Source organism: Caloenas nicobarica, chromosome 2 (assembly GCF_036013445.1).
Source record: "Caloenas nicobarica isolate bCalNic1 chromosome 2, bCalNic1.hap1, whole genome shotgun sequence".
Taxonomy (NCBI): domain Eukaryota; kingdom Metazoa; phylum Chordata; class Aves; order Columbiformes; family Columbidae; genus Caloenas; species Caloenas nicobarica.
Genome location: NC_088246.1, coordinates 15,942,476 through 15,964,000, shown reverse-complemented (window position 1 = coordinate 15,964,000; position 21,525 = coordinate 15,942,476). Strand labels below are relative to the sequence as shown.

The following is a 21,525-nucleotide window of genomic DNA, read 5'->3' as shown; positions in this document are numbered from 1 at the left end:
ACTTGCTGGGCTGGCAGAGCAAGAACGGGGGTCACCCCTTTTCTTCAAAACCGGGTGTCTGTGAGCCCACCTTCCTCTGCTGGCCTTGGGTGAACTGCTTATGGATGCTCTGTAACACAGCCAGCTAGTTTGAGGAACTATTCCAATTTTTTTTAATTAGAATAAGTTAGTTGGCAAAAAAAATTTAGGACAAGCAAAGAACAAAACACTGAAGGTTTTTGTTGTTTCTTTCCCACCGTCACCCAGTTTGAATGCAAGTACACAGAATAATGCTTACAGATAGTATCCAAATATTTAATTGCAAGGTTTTTAATATTCACTATTTCAACATGATTTAGAATGAGATTTGTACTGAAATAGCTCTTGTCCTCAGCATACTTTCGACATGGGGCAAGTGGTCAGAAAAACAAATGTGCAGAAATAATAAAAAACTGGTCATACCACAGAACTAAGTACAGCCTTATAAATCTACGATTTTTAATATATATTTAATTCTATATATATTTAATTTTACATATGTATATATATTTTTTTAATATATATATAAAATTAATTATTATTATTAACTTAATGGCAGTGATGACTGGCTAGGTATAAGCATACAGTGAAACAAGAGTGGACTTAGTCCAGATTTTAATTCTGAAGTTTGAGCACTTGCAAAAAGCTCACCAATCTCAGGAAAAAAATTACTTCAACCTTAAAAGATGTCTCTTTTTTTTTTTTCTTTAAACAACAGACCTATCACAAAGTAATTCTGAAAAAACAGTCCTTGCCTGTACAACCTGCCTGTTAATACACTTCTGCTGCTTTCCAGAGCAGGACTTTAAGCCTGGAGCCCACAGACTGCTTCTAAGAGGACTGCAAAAGATAATAAAATATGAGGTTTCTCAAAGTACCCAAGTAGATCTACCAGTTTGCCACTACTGAACAGAGACAGCTCAACTTCTGGCCCTAAAATTCCCCACTTTGCACCCTTCATCTATATGTCTGGTGCCAACTGTGGATGATACTTCCACCTCTTAAGTGAGGCAGTGGAACAAGCTGAGCAATAACTCCTTGCTGAGTTATTTCTCACCTGATCTAGCAAGCTCAGATGGATTACTCGAGTCAGAAGAGCACTGAAGCACGCCCGAGCAGGTGCTGCGAGGTTCCACAGCAGTTTATGCCAACTTATCTCTGGACTGCCACAGCCTCACACTTCTCTCGCTATGAGCAGCACATTTTCCTATTCCTCCCCTTGGCCTGAAGTGTGTCACCAGTAACGCGTGTGGTCACCCACATCAAACTGCTGATCCAGCTGAAAATTAATTTTTTGCCAAGCTATTTTTCAACCAGATCAGCTACTTCAATGACTCACTGTACAGCCTTATGACTTGCACTGCTCATGCAAAGAGGATGGCAAGACTGTACCACTACAGGCAGGAAGGACAGTTAAGACCTACATTGGTATATATTGCTGCGGAGCCATGTTCCTCTGAAAATAAAGCACATTTTTAGTTAAAGTCATGGTTCAAGGGTCACTGGAACATTTTACAGAATATGGAAGTCAGGTAAATTTGAAAACGACTTGTCTACTGTGGAGTTTTGTGTTATCGCTAATGAGCTTTTTTTTTTTTAACTCTGCAGAGACATAGTATTACAATTGCTTCCAGCAAATGTTAATCATATTAAATACAGACATTATTCATTTAGGAAGTGAAACTGCATTGTGAATTACGTGCCAAAAGAGCCAGTATTTGTGCAAGCTTTTTTATTACTATCTAACCACTCTCCAAATTGGTAGGCTGGCAGTGATAAAAATGCTGGCAGCAATCTTACACATTAGAGTTACACTTTAATGCTAAAGTTGAGTTTTTCACTGAAACTGGCGATACCAGCAACATGTCCCTGTAACATTTTAGTCTAGGCTTTGAAAAGTTACATTAACAGCATCTGTAGCGGAGGGAGGTAACATATACATTAAAAAAAAAAAAAAAGTTTATCAACTTTATGATGCATTTTAAACAACCTATAGCTGATATGTATAGTATGTTCTTCCGCAAAAGGAAATTTGCTGTTTCCTTTTTTACGCTATAGTTCACACCCAGGAAAAATTACACTGAAATTCTTGAACACTAATTTCTCCCACAGATTTCTATTTGCATAGAAATGGCAAAAATAGCATTAAAAAATATTCCATTTTTGAACTGTACAGTAAAAGCAAGGAGCAAGTGTTATGTCCTAAAATGTTACACTTGGAGATGTTTTGAAAATGCACGTAGGTTACATTCACGCACAACTTAAAGACAGATTTGTTTTAATCTATTCTGACACAAAACCAGCAAATTGACATTTCAAAAATTGTCAACCCTTCTATTTTATGCAGATGGGCTACAGTACACTTCCAGCATTGGGACAATCTTTAGACAGCACCAGAAAGCGAGCATATACTAATATACTACTATTAACATATGCTAAATACAACCTTGCAAAAACATAGATGGAACCTTTAAGAAGGTAATTCCTAACTTCATCCTATGCCTGCCAAAACTAATTTCCTAATACACAAGAAAATAAGACATCAGTCTAATAAGGAAAAAACCCACCCAGCCAGAATACATTGGCAGCAGATACCCAACCTTGCTTACCCTAGTCCATCTTGTGGATGATGCTAGCTAGGATTTCCTCATTTCTCCTTTTTATTTTCACTTACTGACTGGACAAGCACAAAGTCTTCAACCGCTCCACTATCAAAGACTTGAAAATAACATGAAGTTATTCAGATGCAAAATTTAATCCAAATTTAATGACCACTAACTACTTAAATGTGTCATTTTCTGATCTCTGGGAGGGTGCTTTTTTATTTAACATCAAAAAGATTATGTTTTTTTGTATTTACCTCCACTTCAGAAACAGGCTTTCCTTTTAGCTGCACTCATCTTCACACAAAACCCTTTTAGCTAAGATGTGGAAAACCAGACAGCTGAGGCTCAAGGCAGAGCTTGCGTGTTGCCCAATTTAATCCTTGAGCTACTGCACCTGCAGAAGATGCTGGCCAAGCTGTTATACTGTAATGCCAGGTCTTTCAAATGACCTCCGGTGGTCCCCAATATGCTCCTGACACTCAGGTTACCCCACAACTCACCAGGAGAGCATCCTGTGATCTCCTGCTTCACGGCAGCGCAAGGGCACAGATCGTGGGTGGGTCCTGCCACAGACCCCAAGCAGGTGAGGACAGCTCAGGTGGCTTCGCAGAGCAGCCACCTGCACGACAGGCAGACACAACATGGTGACAACGCCTGAGAGCAGCACCGCATTAAGACACTGAACTACAATTTCACCGAAGAAAATTAACAAACCCTAGAATGACAGCTTATCCTCTTTTTTTCCTTTGCAAAAGGGAATGGCCCCCACATACTTATCTCAATACTTACTTCAAGGTCAAGCTTATGCCAAACCAGACATCCTGGCCTCAGGTTTGTTTTTCAAAACCATGACCTCAGGGCTGAGGTAAGCACTAATATCCAAGGTACTAACTCACAATATGACCATTTCCTAAGTGAAATACTGAATCTTTCTAAATTAATCGAATACAATTATTTTTCTTCTCTTAACCACAAATCAGTCATCTTTGCATGAGGGTAAGTTCAGTGTTTCAGTTCAGCCCAATATATAATTATTGTTTTTCATTCTACCACAAAGGACGAGAAAAGAAGAAGAAAGCTTTCACTTTTTCTGTTCAGCTTCCACATCAAAAGTGCTTTACTTGCACAGTGCTAAATGTAAAAAAAATTATGTTAGTAGCCATAACAGAAAATTAACTACATGTGAATTCTTGCGTGTAGCATGCATACTACAGGGAATTTTATAGTTTAATGCAATAAGAATCCATGTAAACAATGGCTCTCCTTCCTGCTAATACACTAGAATGCACTGAGCCTACGTTGTCAAAACTAGGACTAATTAAGTGTAAGTGATCTTGCAGAAAACAAGAATAAGAAATAAATGAACTGCAAATATTACGTTGATCTTTTTGGGGAGAAAATACTGGCACTAGATAATGTACATATTACAGTTTATGAGCATTTTAAGAAGCATGTGCACTTAAACATTGTCTTACAAATGAGAAGTTTACAGAAAATGACTATAAACAGAAAACTAATGATTTGTTGGCAGAACATAAGAACTGCATTAATTTATCAAAGATACACAAGAGGTTTGTGGGAGAAAGAAAAGAATGAAAAGGATGGTGAGAAAACACTAGTATCTTCTTAGATCTTACTGGCAATAACAAAGTTAAGATTCCAGCCCCAATTTTGTTACTCAAAACTTCCCCCCCAATAAAAACCACAAGAATACTAATGATATTTTGTTGCTGCTATTGGAAAATTAAGCACATGAAACAGCTTTTAAGACAGAAGGCATATTTCATAACTCTTTTTGCAGCTGACAGTAAAGAGAAATTGAGAAAGATCTAGACAAAACCATCGTTCTAACAAGGAGCCTTTACTCGGTGACACCCCAAAGGGGATTACAGGTTAGTTAGGAATCCTATTGCCTTTCCTAAAAGAAAACATTAATATTATAGTCTCATCAGGCTACTTTCCCTACCATGTGCTCAGTTATGTGCAAATTTTGTACTAAATTAGTGACTTTACCATCTCTGTGAACATCTGCAATCTGTTAATGGGAGAATACAATAACCTAGGAAGTTCACTAACCACTCTGATTAGTCTAACAATAGAAAATTAAAGTAAAGTGTTTATTACAGAAATGCAAGATGTTTAATAACAGCATTCTGCTTAAGAGAGCACCCTTAGTACTGAAAAAGACAACTGTACTATTTAGCAATGCATAACGAGGTGCCCAGTGCCTCATTTGTCATTCACAGAAGAATTTTCATTTTCTCTGTGACATTCCCAATACAAGCTACTGGGAAGCCTGTGCACTTTGTAAATTTGCTAGAAACTCACACAGCCTGTTATGAACACAGATAAAGCACACGACAATTTTTTTACAATGAAGCTGTTTATACTTTTTTTCTGGTACTTGCACTACTAATCCACATGGTGGGAGAGAAGAAAGTTTAGAGAAAGCTCTCGTCATCAATTTATCCTGACTTACAGTTACAACAGCTTAGGTTACTGGGCCACACCTACACAGGACAAATCAGAAAAACAAAAAATAAGAAAAAAAAAAGAAGAAGAAAAAGTAGAATTTGTCTTCCCGTTTGTGGGTAAACACAAAAATGACTTAGTAGGCCACCAGAGAAACTCCATAACCACAACAACTGACAGATGCTGGTCAACATTGTGGTCCACCGTGGTTACTGCATGGCCAGTAACATCATCCTTTTCAGAAAGCTGGCCACAGAATACACAACAGAACAGAGGAACACAGAGCGAGGAGGAGCTGCACAGAAAAAAGGAGATGGTGTTGCCCACCATACACGACAACATTACTCAGCATTAGAACTAACCAACAAATTTCAATTTTCTGACACAAAAGGAGCTTTAAATCAGACCAAGATATTGCCAGTGTCTCTCCAGGAGACCAAGCCGCAGAATTTGTTCGTCTGTTCATTTGTTCACAATTCCGTGACACTCCCTCTTGAAAAACAAAATAAACATCCTCTTCAGAAACAACAGCTAACTCTCTTCTACACCAAACACTCATTTTCCTGTAAAGCCTTGAGATGCACGTTTGTATAAAAAACACCCATGCACACACACACACCAGAACAGAAGCCCCAAAATCTCGAGTCGTCTAACCAGTAACGTTAAAACTGCAAGTGAGAACCCTACTACTGTTAAGTGCCTTCAAAACTAGGTGAGTAGAGCAAGTGAGAACAATTTGTAGAATCAGCAATTTAACGATAGATAGGAGATGAGAGGTAGGAAAACATAGAACCTAACTCTGAGTTTTCTGCTGCTAGAAGACAGGAATTTTTCTACAGAGCACAGAATGTAGCAGATGACTTAAAAATCTAGTCATAGGGGAATAATACACATACTGGCAAGTACTTTTTAATAACACTTCCAAAATAAATCTAATGCCATATTGCCTTAATTACATTTTTAAGATTTAATTTATGCAATTGCTTTATGAGTTCTACAAATAGATCTCGAGAAGCTTAAGGAAAAAAAAAGAATAAAAAGAAAAAGACACTCCCAACAAGGATTCCCTCTCAAAGGGCTGACTGCAGCTCCTAAGAATAAAAAAGATGCCAAGGGGATTGGCCATTCTAAAAAAAAGTAGGAAAAAATAAATCACTTGAAGTTCTAGAAAAGCAAATGAGGGCAGAATAGGCTCCACTACTGCCAAGCCTGGATTCCCTCTTTTCTGGATCTGTCTAACCAGGATCTCTTCCAAGTGCCATGTGAGGAGGCATGAACAATCTTAAAGCTGGCTAGCTTGCCACAGCTCTTACTGATTAGGAAAATCCCTGCCTGTTTCAACTTCAGTTTTGCCACGTCTCACTGATTATAACAGTCTCTCACATGGAAGGCGTACAAAATATATTTGGAAAGAGGCAGGGAGGAAGAGGAGGCTGGGTATACCAATTGCCAGCAAGCCTCCAACCAGCCTCTACTCTTTCCCCAAAAAACCCGCTCCCCAAGCCATGCGGTGGGTGCAACGTGTCCTCTGAGCTAACAGGGAGCAGAAGGCGGTGCAGCTCACGTTCCCTGCGTGCAACGGGGACGTGAGTGACGGCTGCACCAGGCATCAGCAGCAGGTCTGCACTGAAGAAGCCCAGGCCCCCAGCACCCAGGCAGGAGAGGAACACAAGGACTCTGCGTGCCTGTCCACTACAAGGAAAGGGCGCAGGGATGGAGCCTGTGCTGGAGTGTTCCAGCACTACAGCCTTTGCTGATGGCTTACAAAAAGTGTCCCATCAAGAGGAGGAACTTCAACAGCCAGGTTAACGGCAGTCCTCTCACAATCACAAAAAGAACTGTTTCTGAAGGCCACATTCCCAAGAGCCATGGACAGCCAGGAAGCCTGTAGCAGGCTGATCAGAGGGCTGGGAGAACCACAAGCTAAGTGTGCATCACATCACTCAACTAAATCAAGACTGGGTGGAAAGGTAGGCATGACAACTATTTACAAACAACCAAAGAGTGTTCATACCAGTGGCAGCAAGGGAGTTACACTCAGGGCAGCAGAGAACATAGCACGTGTCCACCCCATGTGTGCACCACTCTCCACAAGCTTGATTTTCCCCTACCCAAGTTATCTACTTCCTGAGCCGCCTGCTATAGCAAATGAGCTCTTTGCAGAACTGCACCACAGCAGAGCTACCCTAAGAGCGGGATGGGGAGAATGGCTACAAGCAGAAGGATGAAATCATGAATCAGGAAGAAAGAACAGCAGGAAAAGCTTCCGGACACTTTGTTTTCAGCTGTGGGAATCACTTCCCAAAGGAAGTGGTAGAATATCAACCACTTGAGTCACTTAAAACTCAACAAGACAAAACACTAAAATTCTGCACTCACATCAGAAATTCAAGTAAATTCAAGAGAAACTCACGTCCTCTGAATCAGTCCTACACGAGAGTGGGCATAGCTAGGAACGTGACGCAGATGGGGTGACCGAGTGTACAGAGAGCAGAATGAGCTCCCTGACTGCACACGCAAAGAACACCGATTTTTTTAACTGATGCGATTTCATTTTGAAGTAAGTCTGGTTTTTTTATCATGTGGCTGGCAAACAAGATACACCACTTACCAGCTCCAGCTTTGATTAAAGTAAGATTTCATTCTGCATGCCTGTCAGATTTGCACCTTTCAGCTGAAACATCTTTGAAAAGGACAAAAGTTGAAGGTGTTTGCATCTTAAACTTGCCTCATCTTGCCTACCTATTGCCAATGGCTCACTGTTTTTGCAATTCTTACAAATACAGCCTTAGGCAGGCTTGCTAAATGCTACTTAATCATTTGCCAGAGGCGAGTAATATTTTTTGTGACAGGAGAATGAATCATCAGTTTAATCACCAGGATGGACGCGAAAAATGAATATTTTCACTACTTTAAAAGTCTTGTTTAATTTAGCCTAATTTCCATCTTTCTAGTAGTACAATTCTTCTTTAAAAAACAAAACAATGACAACAAACCCCAAAAACGCTGCTACTAAGTCGTCTCATTTAATGGTAGAAAACTGATTTTTCTCACCCTATCACCATCACCTACCGAGTTATTAATGTGTCAGGAGTATAGATTATCTAAATCTGTTTCCACATAAAGTCCTGGTCCATTCCACCTCTTAAGCACACACACTGCATTAGCCATGAGTGGAGACATTCTTTACTCCTAAAGATTTGTGTGTCTTGGCCTGAATAGGACTGTGGCACCACGGCCAATCTACCAGTAAAAATATCAACATTTTCACCCAACAGGTACGTGCACATGTGTTGGCATGAATGGACTATTGTATTATACCAAGGACAAATGCAGAAGGAACTAAGAACAGTTTAACTTTTTTTCATAAAGAAAAATAGTCACAAAGACTACTCGATGAGTCTAACAGGCAGTCAGACGCTTATTCCATAAGATACAGACATCTGACATGGGCTAAACAGTGAGTCAGAAAAAATTTCCTATCACTTCATGTTTCATTCCGAACATTCATATAGGAAGGTAAAAATATGAGACAAACCATTGCGCTCCTATTGCTGTAAGTTATTTCAGAAACCTCCACGTGAAACAGATCACATCCAGAGGCCTCACATTCCCACTTCCACCCTGACACAAGCCTATAGCAAGCTATAAGGGCTCAGAGCAAAAACCACGCAAATGTGAACGCACTGAGCAGTCAAAACGCTGCACTACGATCCTGCCGTCATTCAAACAGTACACACCCCACTCTTAATGGTTACTTTTGGCAGATATAACAAAAATCTAGGTATCCAAGTTCCTACACTGCTTCACCCCTGGCAGGATCTCATTCCTGTAACTCGCCTCTCCCCGTTGCCTGCTTCCCGCGGAAGGCGAGCCGGCCCCTCCGGCTCCGGGCGCTGAGGGGGAAGCCGCCTGAAACTTTGCCCATCCCAGTGCTGCCCCTTCCCCGGGCACCCCGGTCGGGAGGCCGCGGACGGCACAGGGCAGCTCTGAGCGGGGCACCGGTGCAGGCTCCCCCTTTTTGCGGGGAGGGACGGGTCGGGGCGGTCCGGCTGCGGGCGCTGCCCGGGCAGGGCCGGCCCCCGGGCGGACAAAGGCCTGGCGGCCCCCACCGGCACGGGAGGCTCGAGGCCGCCGTCCCGCCGCCACAGGAAGCCACAGGCTGGGCCCGACACCTTCCCGCCCGCCCACCCGCAGCGCCGGCCCGGGACAAACACACCGGCCCGGCACCGGGGCAGGCGCGGCGGCAGGCGAGGCGCCCCCTCCTCCGCCCGGGACGGGCGCTGAGAGACCCGCACCCTGGGGCGGCGGCGGCTCCCGGGTGCTGCCGGCGGATCCCCGCGCGGGCGGGCGCCAGGAGGCCGCGCTCGCCGCCCTCTGCCCGCGCCACCCGCCGCAGCCCCCTCGGACACCGGCGGACGCGCCCGAGACGAGGAGCCGCGGGCCGGGCGGGCACCGCTCAGCCCGCTCCCGGCCGGCTCCAACCCCCGCCCCGCGCTCCCGCTACCTCGGCCATGGCCGCGGCGCGGCTGGCTCCGGGCAGGGGGCGCGCTCCGGCCCGCCTGGCTGACTGAAGCTCCCCCTCTGCTTCGGCGGCCCGGGAGCGGGCTGGGCTGGGCGCGGCGGGACACCCGGCCTCGCTCCTCGCTCCCTGTCCGGCTGCCCGCCGCCGCCTCGCCTCCGAGCTGCTGAGGGGGAGCCCGGCGCGGCGGGGGAAGGGAGGGGCGGCCCGCGCTGGCCGCGCTTTCCCCGCCCCGGAAACACATTCCTCCCCGCTGCCGTCAAGCCCGGGCGGGGGAGGCGCTCTCCGCCACGGAGGGCAGGGAAGGAGGGGACGGCTCTCCCTGCTCGAGGAGGGGGTTTGTCCTCTGCCTGTCCTCTGCCTGTCCTCCTCTTCCCTTCGTGGCGACCTCCAGCGCCTTATTTGGTGGGGTTTTATTAGCGCCCCGGCCGCCGGTCCCTCCGTGCGCACCCGCGGGACGGGCAGCGGGGACGGGGCTGCCCTGCGGCTGGCGGCGTTTCCCTCGGCGCTCGGGGTTGAAAGGCTGCTCGACCCCAGCTCTGCTTTTCCAGGGCTGCTCCTGCCCCTGCTCCTTTCGCTGCCCGGTCCCTCCCGGCTCGGCCCGGCGGTGCCCGCGGGGCCGGGACACGCGTGGGGGCGGAGGGGTGGCTGTGGGAAGGGGGACGGCCCGTCCTTCTTGCTCGCAGCTGCTCCCCAAAGCGGTAGAAGGCAACAAGTGATCGATGAGCTTGGCATGAGGCTGACAGCCCAAGTGGAAAAGTGGAACTCCCGAAGTCTCTTGGCCTGAGCCTGATTCTGTTCAGTGCATACCCTTTGCGTTTTTAAGTGCTCCTCAAAGTAGGTTACTGGAGGATCTACTGATTAAAAAATAAAAATGTGACATTCGACGCTTTTTTTTTTTTTTTTTTTGAGGTAAGGAGTGGTGGGAAATGCAAGCTATGGGCTTGCAGGTCACAGTTATAGAAGCTGTGCCTCTGTGGCTGCTGGAGCTGGTGTCACTTCTTATTTTGGTACAATTAACTAAATGAGTGGTGCTGCAAATTAATTATCGCTTTTTGTCTGCTTTGTTTCTAGCTGCATTTTAAAAGAAAGAAAATTAGCAATATTGCTGTCTTACTCAAGTAGAACCTGTGATTCAACCCTGTATTCCATTTGGGCAGTGCAGTTGTTCAAGGTTGCAGTCTCTTAACACAGCTGCATTAGCAGAAGCTTTTAGTACTTGGTACAACTCTAGTTGTGAAACTGTTTCAGTGGTGTTGGAAAATGAGATTCAAATTATAGACTGATGCTCCAAGCAGCTTTATCAAAAGCAAGCACTGGACAAATGAAGTGGAAGAGAAATAACTTTGACAATCAGAGGTAAGGAAGCCAGAGACTGTATATTCCAACAGGTAAATTAGTATGTAATACTCCCAAGAACAGGGAAAGAAGCTGTCATAAAACCAAGATTTTAAAATGGTAGAAATGTATGCCACAGAAAATAAAAGGAAATGCTGGAGGGATAGTTATCTGCCAAAAATGTAAGAAATTTAAGTACTGGTGAAGAAAAATTACTTCTAGCTAAGGTATTCTCTGTTTTCTTGTTGCATGGAAAAAAGCACGTTGTGCCAGAATATGCAAATGGCGAGCACAAGTCCACTATGGTGAAGAAAAGCTGTGGCAAAGATGTGTCTCAGATTGCTGGGGCTATGAGGTGTAAATAAACGTGCTTTACAAAGTGGTGCTTCAAGCACTACCACAATGCTCTGCTCAGACATTTGTGTATCAGGTTGCCGGTGGCTGACTGTGCCATGCCATAGGAAACTGGCAGGAAAAAAACCTTTCAAAAGTTCGAAAAAAATCACTGAATTTTTTGGCTGCCTTCTGGACTCCTTCAGAGAGTACAGATGTGTATGAATGCCAATTGTTACTTTCCAATACTTCTGAAGTACTAAAGGTATCAGAAAAAGTGCTGAATGTGTCTGAGCCCGCAGACACCATTGCAGCTGATGTCAAAATGTTTAATGTAGCATCTCCATATCTGACATCTGGGAGAGTGAATGAACATTTTTGCATGGAAGGGCTCAAGAAAAGACAGGTTTTCATGGCTTAAGTGGGCAGCTAGGAAATGTGTGGGTCACTGTTAGGCTTGGGTACCATTTCTGGAATTCCACATCCTTGCATCTTACAGAAAATAAGTGAGAAAATGTGACACTGGAGACAGGAGTGTGAATGATGTATATTCACTTCATATGTGTACTGATTTCTTTGGTACTGCTGGATTTGCTGTTGTGTTTGCTATTGATTTTTCTGCAATTTTGAGAGGTTGTGGTTCTTTGTTACAGGATTTGGATACAAGTTTTCAACTCTTCCTTGTCAAAGTACTTGCATGTGTCAAACCCATACAGTAATTGGGAAATATCAGAACTATAATACTTCAGTTAGTTTAACGTGGTTTTATTTAATTGGCTTAATTACATTAAATTAACACACCATTTTTCCTCATTTTTTATGTGTATTTGTTACTCAGGTTATATTTCGAAGACAATAAGGGCTGTCATTTGGTAAGGATGACTTTTGTTTTATGTGTAACCTGTTCATTTTCTGTGAACAAAGTAAGAAGTAAATTTCTGTGCTGTAGAATATACTGTCACAGGACAGCTGGCAAAGTGATGCCGTTAAATATTATACAGAATAGTAAAATGCTTTGGTTTATGAATATTTGCATATCATATTATTGAAAAAATCACACAACTAATCAGAAAAATAAATATTTTAGTATTTTAGTTATTCCTTTTGAAGTATTTACAGTTTATTTGGCAAATTATATTACTTAGTAGGTACAGCTGATTTAATTACGTGGCGTTACCTTTTATACCTACTAGAGTTTTGCTTTAAAGCCCATTGAACAATACACTTTCATTCTGTCTAGCTGTCTTTTAATCTAAGCCTTTGGCAAAAGGAGGCCCTGCTATTCCAGAAGAGAAGGAGTTGGTGGAGCACCAGTGGTGTGTATGTCACGGTCTGAGAATCTTTAGCCTATTGTCAGTGAGTCATTTTATATATATAATATGTATTATCAACATGACCAGGTTGTGTTGTGGAGGAATCAACCTGTAGCTACAGTTTGCCTTGCAGATACAGGTTTTATTATAACATTTACAGAAACACCCAGCAATCCCAAACCAGGTTTTGTTGCGTCCAGCGTTGCATGTGTAAAGAGGCCAACTGTGTGAATTGGGGTGCTCAGCTGCAGCTCGACGGCTGGGTCTGAGTGTCCCCGTACCCTGCGATCCCTCCAGTGCCTGGCTGGTAACCCAAGGGTGAGCGGTCATTTGTGTGCCTCGGGGACCACTGCCTCCTGGGAAGGAGGAGCTGGTTGGAAGGAGAAGCTGCAGCAGCTCCCACACACTTATCAGGGTATTTCCTTGGCTGCAGTTGCCCAGTGGCTGCATGTTGCTGCCAAGCCACTGAGCTCCGAGTTACTAAAGCCCCCACAGCTGGGGGGCTGTCACCCTCTTCCCCACCATCTCTTACTCCACTCCTGAAGCTTGCGCGGAGTTTAAAGGGAAATACTTTGCAGCTGGGGCCACAGTGAGGAGTGCCATGGTTTGCACATTAGCTCCCAAATGCCTCCCATCAGAGCACCCCACTGGGCAGTTTCGTGATCTCACCACCCACTAACACAGGCCTTTTTCCCATTACTTCTTTATACTCTGTTAGATATCTCACCCACCACTGCCCCAGGAAGCGTTAATTTATCTGTTCTGCTTCCCTTTCCCGACACACTTTGTTACTGAGAGCAGATTACTTTCTCCCCCTCTTCTTCTCCTCCCTCTTCAAAATGCTCCTACCTGACCTAAGATAATTTTTCTTTCCGAACTAAAGAAAAGCAAATCATAAACCTGAGGTGAAAAATCATTGTTTAAATACAAAAGACAGATAAAGGGCGGGAGAGAAAACAGAAAGTCATTTTCCCAAGGCTAGCAATGGAGCCAGAAGCAGATGGGAGGTCTCCTGGGACCGCACCAGGCTGTGGCCACCTGGGCTGCACTGGCTGTGGGAGCACCAGCTTGTCCTGGCCCGACCTTGGAGCAGAACAGCAGCTGCTGATGCTGTTTTATTCCCACAGTGGCTACGCACAGTGGCTACGCACACAGTTGCTGAGGGGCACAGCGAGCGCTGAGGCCTTGCTGGCAGCTTGTCAGCACTGGGCTGTGCCTTCCAATAGAGAGGATGAAGGAGATGTTAGACGTGGACACAAGATTAATACAGAAAGCGCTATTAGAAGATAGGGTCGCCCAGTGCAGGAAGTGATGGTGCTAAGTGGTTGTGGTAATTGCATTTGGTAACAGCCTCTATTTATCTCCTCTCCTCACGAGCAATGAGGAACACTTCTCTGGAGGCAGGCAGTGAGCAAACCTGGCAGCTTGTCAGCCACGTACGATGTGCCCATTATATGGAGTGGTACGTATACATAGGAGCGAGGTTCTCCTGCCCCCTACAAGGGCTGGAGTAAAGTGAGGCACAGGTACGTACAGTTGGGAGGTTCTGGTAGGTTGTAGTCTGTGGGCAAAGGTTTGCTCTCCGAGACACTGAATGACTGGACTTGCCTCCTGCTCACGGGAGCAACGTTTGGCACTTAGCCACAATCAGCCTGATACATTAACACCTGGTTTATGATCAACGCTTAGGTCTCTACTTTGTTCAATCAACAGCCCTGTTTCTAGCATGAGCCTAAAAAGGTCAGAGTCCACCAAGCTCTTTGTTCAGCTCACTAGTGTTTTAAAAGCTAATTGTTCCCTTTTGGCTGCCAGGCAAGGAGAAAGGAGAGGTCAGCCAGAGCGTGTGGCCCTTCTGGTGGGACCAGCCCATGCCATCCGTTGCACGGCGTGGAGCAGGCTGTTCGGCTCGAGGGGATGAAGGGCAGCTTTTATTACAGCTGCACTGTGCCTTGTGCTGCTTCTCTCTTCCTCTGATTCATTTTCCGCATTTACTTCACCTTTTTGTGCACGTTAGGATATAAGCTAAGCTGTTGCTGTTACAGTCCCATTTTCCCCTCCTGCCATTGGCATACACATTCCTTGCTCTCTGTCATGTGGATGTATTCATTCCAAAGCTGTTTTGTGGGACTCCTATGTTGTCGTGAAGATCATTTGTTTCATGCAGAAATTCTGTAAGATATTTTGACCCTCAGTAAGCAAGGCAGGAATCCTTTTTCATCCTTACGCATGAAGCACAGGTTCCTCCTGTGTTCCACAGTAAGGAAATGAGCAGGAACTAAGTGAGTAAAGTCTTTGAGATTTATGTTCAAAGGAAACATTTATGATCATGATAACACAGGGCAGAGAACTTCTGCACCAGCTCCTTATGTTGCTTGATCTAAAGTGTGTTTTCTCGAGAACTTGATTTAAAAACTTAAGGCTTGAAGATATTTTAGTGTTTAATTACCCAAGAAAAGACTCCTATGGGAGATTAGAAATATCCCCAAAGGATGATAATTCTGAATGTACAATAACTTTATGAGATTCAGCAGTTAGTTAATTCTTACCATGTGCTGCTTTTATTCTGTGAGACTCTGAGATCACATGCCTACATATTCCATTCTCTCCTTCTCAGGGGATTCCCACTGCTTAGACAAGCAGCTCATGCTCATTTGGGGAAAAAATGAATTCCACTGCCCCCAAAGAAGTGTGCAAGGAGGGCTGTGAGAGGTTTTCTTTGCAGGATTCTTCTGCCTCAGTTTTGCCATGAGGGACAACGCTGCATGGAATTACTGGAATTTAGACTTTTGTAGAGGAGAGGAGGGACAGGAGTGAGAGAGAATTTTTTTATATCATCTGCTGCAGAAAAAGTTGGATCAGGGAACCACCTACTAGCAGTGACAGTGTTTGTGTTGTGAGAGCAGGAGTAAGGACAGATATTATGTTCATTGGTATACAGGGGAAAGAGAAGCTCTGTGGAAAACATCAGATTATAAGCAAGAGTAGAAGGCAAGAAACAGGACAAAGTCTGAAGGAAACAAATAGAAATGGTACCTATTGGAAAGGAGATTTGGGCAAATAAAATCACTATTGCATAAGGTGATTTGCTGTTCTAATAGAAGACAATGGCAAAAAAAGACAATGTAATATTTTTATAATACTACTTCTGTCAAGTAGAAGAGAGTCCTGTATTGAGATTGTTCTGAAACCCCAAATTTATACTCCCCATTCCTACACACCTGGACTTATGATTGTGTTTCTTCAAATAATTTAACTGACTCGTTTTTTAATCTCCTAGACTCTTATCTAAAATGCTTTGGTGGTAATGATGTTTGGATGAAGATACCAGTGATTTACAGGCAGAATCTCTTGCATACTCTCAACCATTGCCATATATTGTCCTCTTTCTAGCACAAGTGTAATAAATTTTCTTATCCTTAAGAGGTTACATCTGGATGGTAATAGCAGTTTTGCTTGAGTATTGATTTATCCCACTACCTTGTCATTTAAGTGGAAGCTAATATAAAGCAACCCTGACTTTCTGTTGTGCTATTCACTCAGCTTTTCTTTCCTTCTTTAGGTCTCTGCCAGCACTTGCAGTATTTCGCAACAGTAAACTGTATAACTCACAGGACTCCTCAAAAGAAGAGTTCAGTTTCTCAGTGTGCAGGTGCAGGCTCTTAAATGAAATCATTAATTAAATCCTAGGTATGAAACTACAGTAAGAAGTATTGTAGTTCACCAGTATCCTTGGCAGAGGGATATTCTAGCCACAGATGACATTATAACAAACAAAAAGTTCCATTCTAAATTCAGCTCGGTGTAATGAACCAGCAAGGAATGAAAGTGAAAAGATAGTTGTCAATGAACTAAAATATAATGGAAAGATTCACAAGCAATTTTTAGAAAAGCTCTAGAGGAACGAGGTGGAACATCATAAAGAGGTGAATTTATCAGTCTAGTTCTTGTTAAAAATATTTTAAATTTACTATGAGGATAATGCATAGGTAGACTGTGCTGGATGTCCCATTGCTCAGGTGGTGGAAAGGCATTTGGCTTTCAGCCTTTTGCCTCACAGCTTACTCAGGATCTGTGGTATTTTCTGTAACCACATACTTGAATATGGGGCATTGCGTTTCTGCTTAGCTAAAATTAAACTGTATTCAAACTAGTAAATGTGACTCTTAATTCTCTTTGCTCAGCTAGTACCCATATCACAGAAAAATTTGTTCTCTATATGATCCATCTTCCATCTTACCCTGTTCTTTCTTTTTCTTCCTCCCCATTGTCACTTGTGACCCTCCAGATTTCCTCATCTGCTTTGCATAGTCCCTTCGTTCTGCCCCACGCCGTGGACTCTGAGCTGTCCCTTCTACCAGTGGCACCTACACCTTTGTGCTTACATGTTCTAGCCGCACTGATCTGTTCCTGATTCCCCCCTCAGGAAAGATGAATTTTGAGGGAAATCGAGTCACACAATGTCCTCTGAAGATGGACCTGCAGGTTCCAAGAAAACTCTGCCCAGCCTCTGCCATTCCAGAGTGGAATCTGCTTGCCGTAGACAAAGCTTTGGAAAATGTCAAATGCTGGTTAGTAAGAGGTCACTTTCAACCACAACCATTCTGTGATTCTATCAAATATATGTGAAATGAGGTAGTCTGGTCTCATAACATAGCTGTTGTAAGAAAGGCCAAGGATACCTCTAATGGCTCAAAGACCTTTGCCCCCAGGATAGGAGGTTGCAGGAATTATTTTACCTTCATTTTTTATATCTTAGTTTTACACTATTGGAAATGGTGAGTCTATTTTTGTTTTTCAAAGGAAACATACAACTTCAGGAAGGTGATTTTCTTAGATGCCTTCAGCCTTATACATAAATCTCACGAAGCTGTATAATAGATAAAAGGGGGATATAAACAGAAATTTGCTTTGACTGAAGGCAGTAATACTTACATGTTAGTTTTGTAGGTTTACAGGGACATGGCTGAGGTGACATTAATAAATTTCCTAGTACCTTAAAATAAAGTACTGCAATGCTAACATTGTAAAAAGCTGTAACGTGAAAAGAAGATTCTATTCAATAAAAATAATTCTCTCAGATGCCACTGAGATAACATGTGAACCCTAAGTTAAAATCGGCCTGTGTCATTTCAGTGTCTAAGCAGATCCAACATATTAAGTTTAAAAGCTGTGATTAATAGTAAATATTAAACTAACTTTGGAACATATTCATTTTGATAATTTAACACCTTCTGACATTACTGGCAACACAGGTCTTTTAAAAAATGCGGTGTAGCCTTTTTGTCTAGAAAACCTCTCCTTATAAGCTTTTCTTTATGAAAACGTTGTAAGGGACTAACACCTTATTTTAAATTTAATCACTTTGTCTTATTATTTTTCAAATATCAAAGGATAAATGTTTTACTGGTGTAAATATTTATTTCTGGACTATAAAACTATTCTGCAAGGAGTCATCAAGAGCAGATCTGTTGTACTCAGGCCACTGGATTGTAAACTTGGCAGAGACCTAGGAGCAGATCCTCAACTCTGCTGGTTTCCATAGCTCCACTGGACCCAGAGCTATTGACAGTTTGACGAAGAACATCAGCTGATGATCCATCCTCTGAGCAGACAGCACCAAACTTTCGGTGGGATCTATTTCAGCCAGAGGCAGCTAATTACTGTCTAGGCTGCTGCCACAGTCAGTGGACAGAGTGATTCATGCTGCCTGAAGATAAGTGCCTGAAAAGTCTCATATCTCTCTCCGTTGACTGTAGTAATCAGTTTGTACTTGGCTGCTAACTTTTAACTGGCCAAGGTAAGTGCGATGAACCCTCCCTACCTTTTGTGTTCTGTAATTACGAATACTGGGACTCTTCTGAGTGCTGGAAGAAATGTGTGTGTGTGTCCAGCATAAGCAGTTGCAGGAAGTTACGTGCTCTCTACTAAGTAGATGAGAGACTGTTGGCCACGTCCTCAAGTTTTATAAACTTCTTACTCAGTTCTTATTCAGCAATGCCGTCTGTGAAGCATTTCCACTTAGTCACTGGCTATTCAGCACGAGTGATTGATCAGAAACATTCCCCTAATATAAATCAGTCTTATCATGTTTAAACACAAATATAACTTCTACCAGCCAGGATGTTATGCATACTGGGAGTGGGAGGGACGCAAGCAGCTGGAAGCATTCCCTGTTTACTGAACCCATATTGCCATAGTGCTTCTTTGCACAGAGAAGTGCTGCGCAGAAAGAACAGTTCACAAAGAGTTTCAAATTGTTTGGCCTTAAAAGCACGTGATTTGAATTTCATTCTATGCTTTGATTTCTGTCCCCTGTTTAGGCTAAAAATAAAGACACAGAAATGTTAGGTATGCTGACATTTTATTTATTCCACTAATTTCATTGCCAGCTGATAGTAGAGACTGTCTTCCCACCAAATACGTGTTCCTTATTTCAGAGACTCTTGTGCTGCCGAGAGTTGTATTTTCTGACTATGACAGAACCATAAAAGTACACCGAACTGACTCAGGCTGACTCATGGTTGGGACAGATGATGCCTACAGCTCAGCTGATTCTGGATAGCATCACAGGTTATTTATACAAAATGTTGAAGGCTTTCAACTGACTTGTTTATTCTCCTTTATTTAAAGTTTATTTTTATACCAGGCAACTCTTGGGTATTTCTGTAGCTACTTAATCTGTTACACCTTGTCCTTTTTAGTGGAGATAAACTGAATACAAGTAGTGTATTTTTTGTGTGCGGGCTTTTTATTTTTTGTTGGGAAAGGACAAGACTGAAGTGAAAATGAAGGTTGTCATTCTTGCTATCCAGACATTTTCATTTCATTCATACTCCTAGGTACAGCTTTGACTTCCAAGTGCAAACAGGAACTTGATTCACCTGTGGGAAAAGGTCCAGACTTGCTTGTGACACTTTATGTGCAACAGAAGGTTTGTCCTTTGCTCTGATTCAGTTGTTGGAGTAAAACCAAATGACACAGCACTAACAAATCCATATACTGAGCTTCATGTATCATCTTACTCTCTTTTTCTTGCTGGACTTGCTACCTTAAGAGCACTGTGGTATTTCTGGAAATTTTTTTTTTCCTGGAACAAAGAAAAATGAGCTAATTAAACAGATTTTTTTTTTTCACTAGGTCATTTTTATCATTTTATCTTTTCACAGAAGTTATTGAATCACCTAGTAAAAGAAATGCTCAGTTCTGGGATAATTGCACGATTTTGGCACTCAAAAATAGTTATTTCTTACAGTTTGCAGTACTTTAAAATTTGATTTAGTCTTTCGATCATTGAAGGAGGAAGTATGACAGATGGACTGGTGCAAGGAGCAAAATAGTGCTTAGGCACCTATTTAGACATAATTCATGTCTAAAAGGAAATCCCAGTATGGTTGTATTAAGTGATCTGCTATATGGCAGAGGAGGTTTCATCTGCCACGCTACATAATATGCAGTTAATTTCATGTAGGAGTCCATTGACCGGCTTCTCACAGCACGTGGTATTCAAAGTTTAACATCCCCAGCTTATATCCAACGACAGTGTCCCCCTCAATGGCACAGAGCGCTTTGCTGGCTGAGGAAGGGATTTGGATTCTTGCGTCTGGCTCCTTAAATTTTAGATGTCAACCCCTGTCAGCTTCCTTTCTTTCCAGTACTGGTAAGTAAAAGATAATTTTTTTTGGTTTTGCATTTCTTGAAGTAAGGGAAAGGAATTAGATTAATTATTGTGTGAATGGAATATAAACACTGATCTGTAAATATACGTGCATGCATATAGAAACACATATATGTGTATGTATATGATTTATAAAGATTTTCAAGTTTTCTGCTCTCATCCTCTTCTAGGAGGCACCTAGTTTATCTTTTTAATTAAAAACCTCGTATTTTTTAAACTATGTCAGAGTGGTAACTGTCTATATTATCTGGGTTTAGTATTGATTCAGAACATTTGAATAACTCATCTAAATGAAGCAGCTGTTTAATGATTTCTTAAAACTTTATAGGCTAAACCTTACGGGCTAAATTCAGGACAAAAATAGTTCTGCACTTGAATTTCTTTAGCAGTGCTGTTACATTTTCCAAGAAGAGTGACATGGCTCATATCAGCATTTAAGTTCCCGTGTTTCATATCGCACTGATGTTCCTGATGTTTCTAGAAATAAATATGATTTGTCACATTGGATTTTGGATAGATAATTGCTCTAAGTGATGCTACTGTATGGCCCTCGGATGCCACCACTACTCATAATTTTTCTAGAGAAAACATGAACCTTAGAGAGCATGTGAGTTTATGAGAAACTAGTGAAGCTAGTTTAACTGGATGTTTGTATCCTTATGGTTTCCTTGCTTTTTAAATGAGCAATGGTAACATTTCAATTTGGTATCAACATATATTGTGCAACTAAGTTCTCCCCTTCTCCCGTGGGGCAGCAGCATGCAGGCTGCTGTCTTTGTGGTTGCTGCGCCTGATTTCCAACAGCATGAAGGACGGTGCCATGCTGCTGGCACAGCACGGCAGGTCTGGGCTTACGCCGTTTTCCTCATATTACGCTCCTGGTTTGAGTTATCTCAGGGAGGAAACATCCCATGATAACTGCCAAAGCTTTCTGTTTCACAACCCTTTTTCTATTCCTCGTGCCCTGTATCTCCACGCCCAAACCTCTCCCCTCCCCAGGTCAGACTCCACACAAACCCTCGTCTCGGGCTGCTGGCCATCAGCCTTGGTCCCTGTCTGGCTGCCCAAAGCATCACGCCCCTGCCTGAGTGCCTTCCCAGCCGCCCAGCTGCTGCGGTCCTCTTGGCTACTGGTGCTGCTGGCCAAATCTCGTGTGTCTCTGCTGTCTCCTTTCATGCTGCCCCATCTCCTGCTCAACCTCTGGCTTCGGACAAGGCTTTGAGAGCACCAGATGGAACTAAAGCTCCA

At 43.0% G+C, this 21,525-nt stretch overlaps 1 protein-coding gene across 2 annotated transcripts in view; it reads right to left on the bottom strand.

The window, feature by feature from the left end:
* The window catches only part of ITGB1 (integrin subunit beta 1), a 45,347-nt gene extending 35,493 nt beyond the window's left edge, over positions 1–9,854 (bottom strand). For both annotated transcript variants that reach the window (XM_065627339.1, XM_065627340.1), the window contains exon 1: positions 9,604–9,854. In XM_065627339.1, the coding sequence (XP_065483411.1) occupies positions 9,604–9,612 (9 nt within the window). In that variant the 5' untranslated portion in view covers positions 9,613–9,854. The remainder of the gene's footprint in view (positions 1–9,603) is intronic.
* Between the last annotated feature and the right edge of the window lie 11,671 nt (positions 9,855–21,525).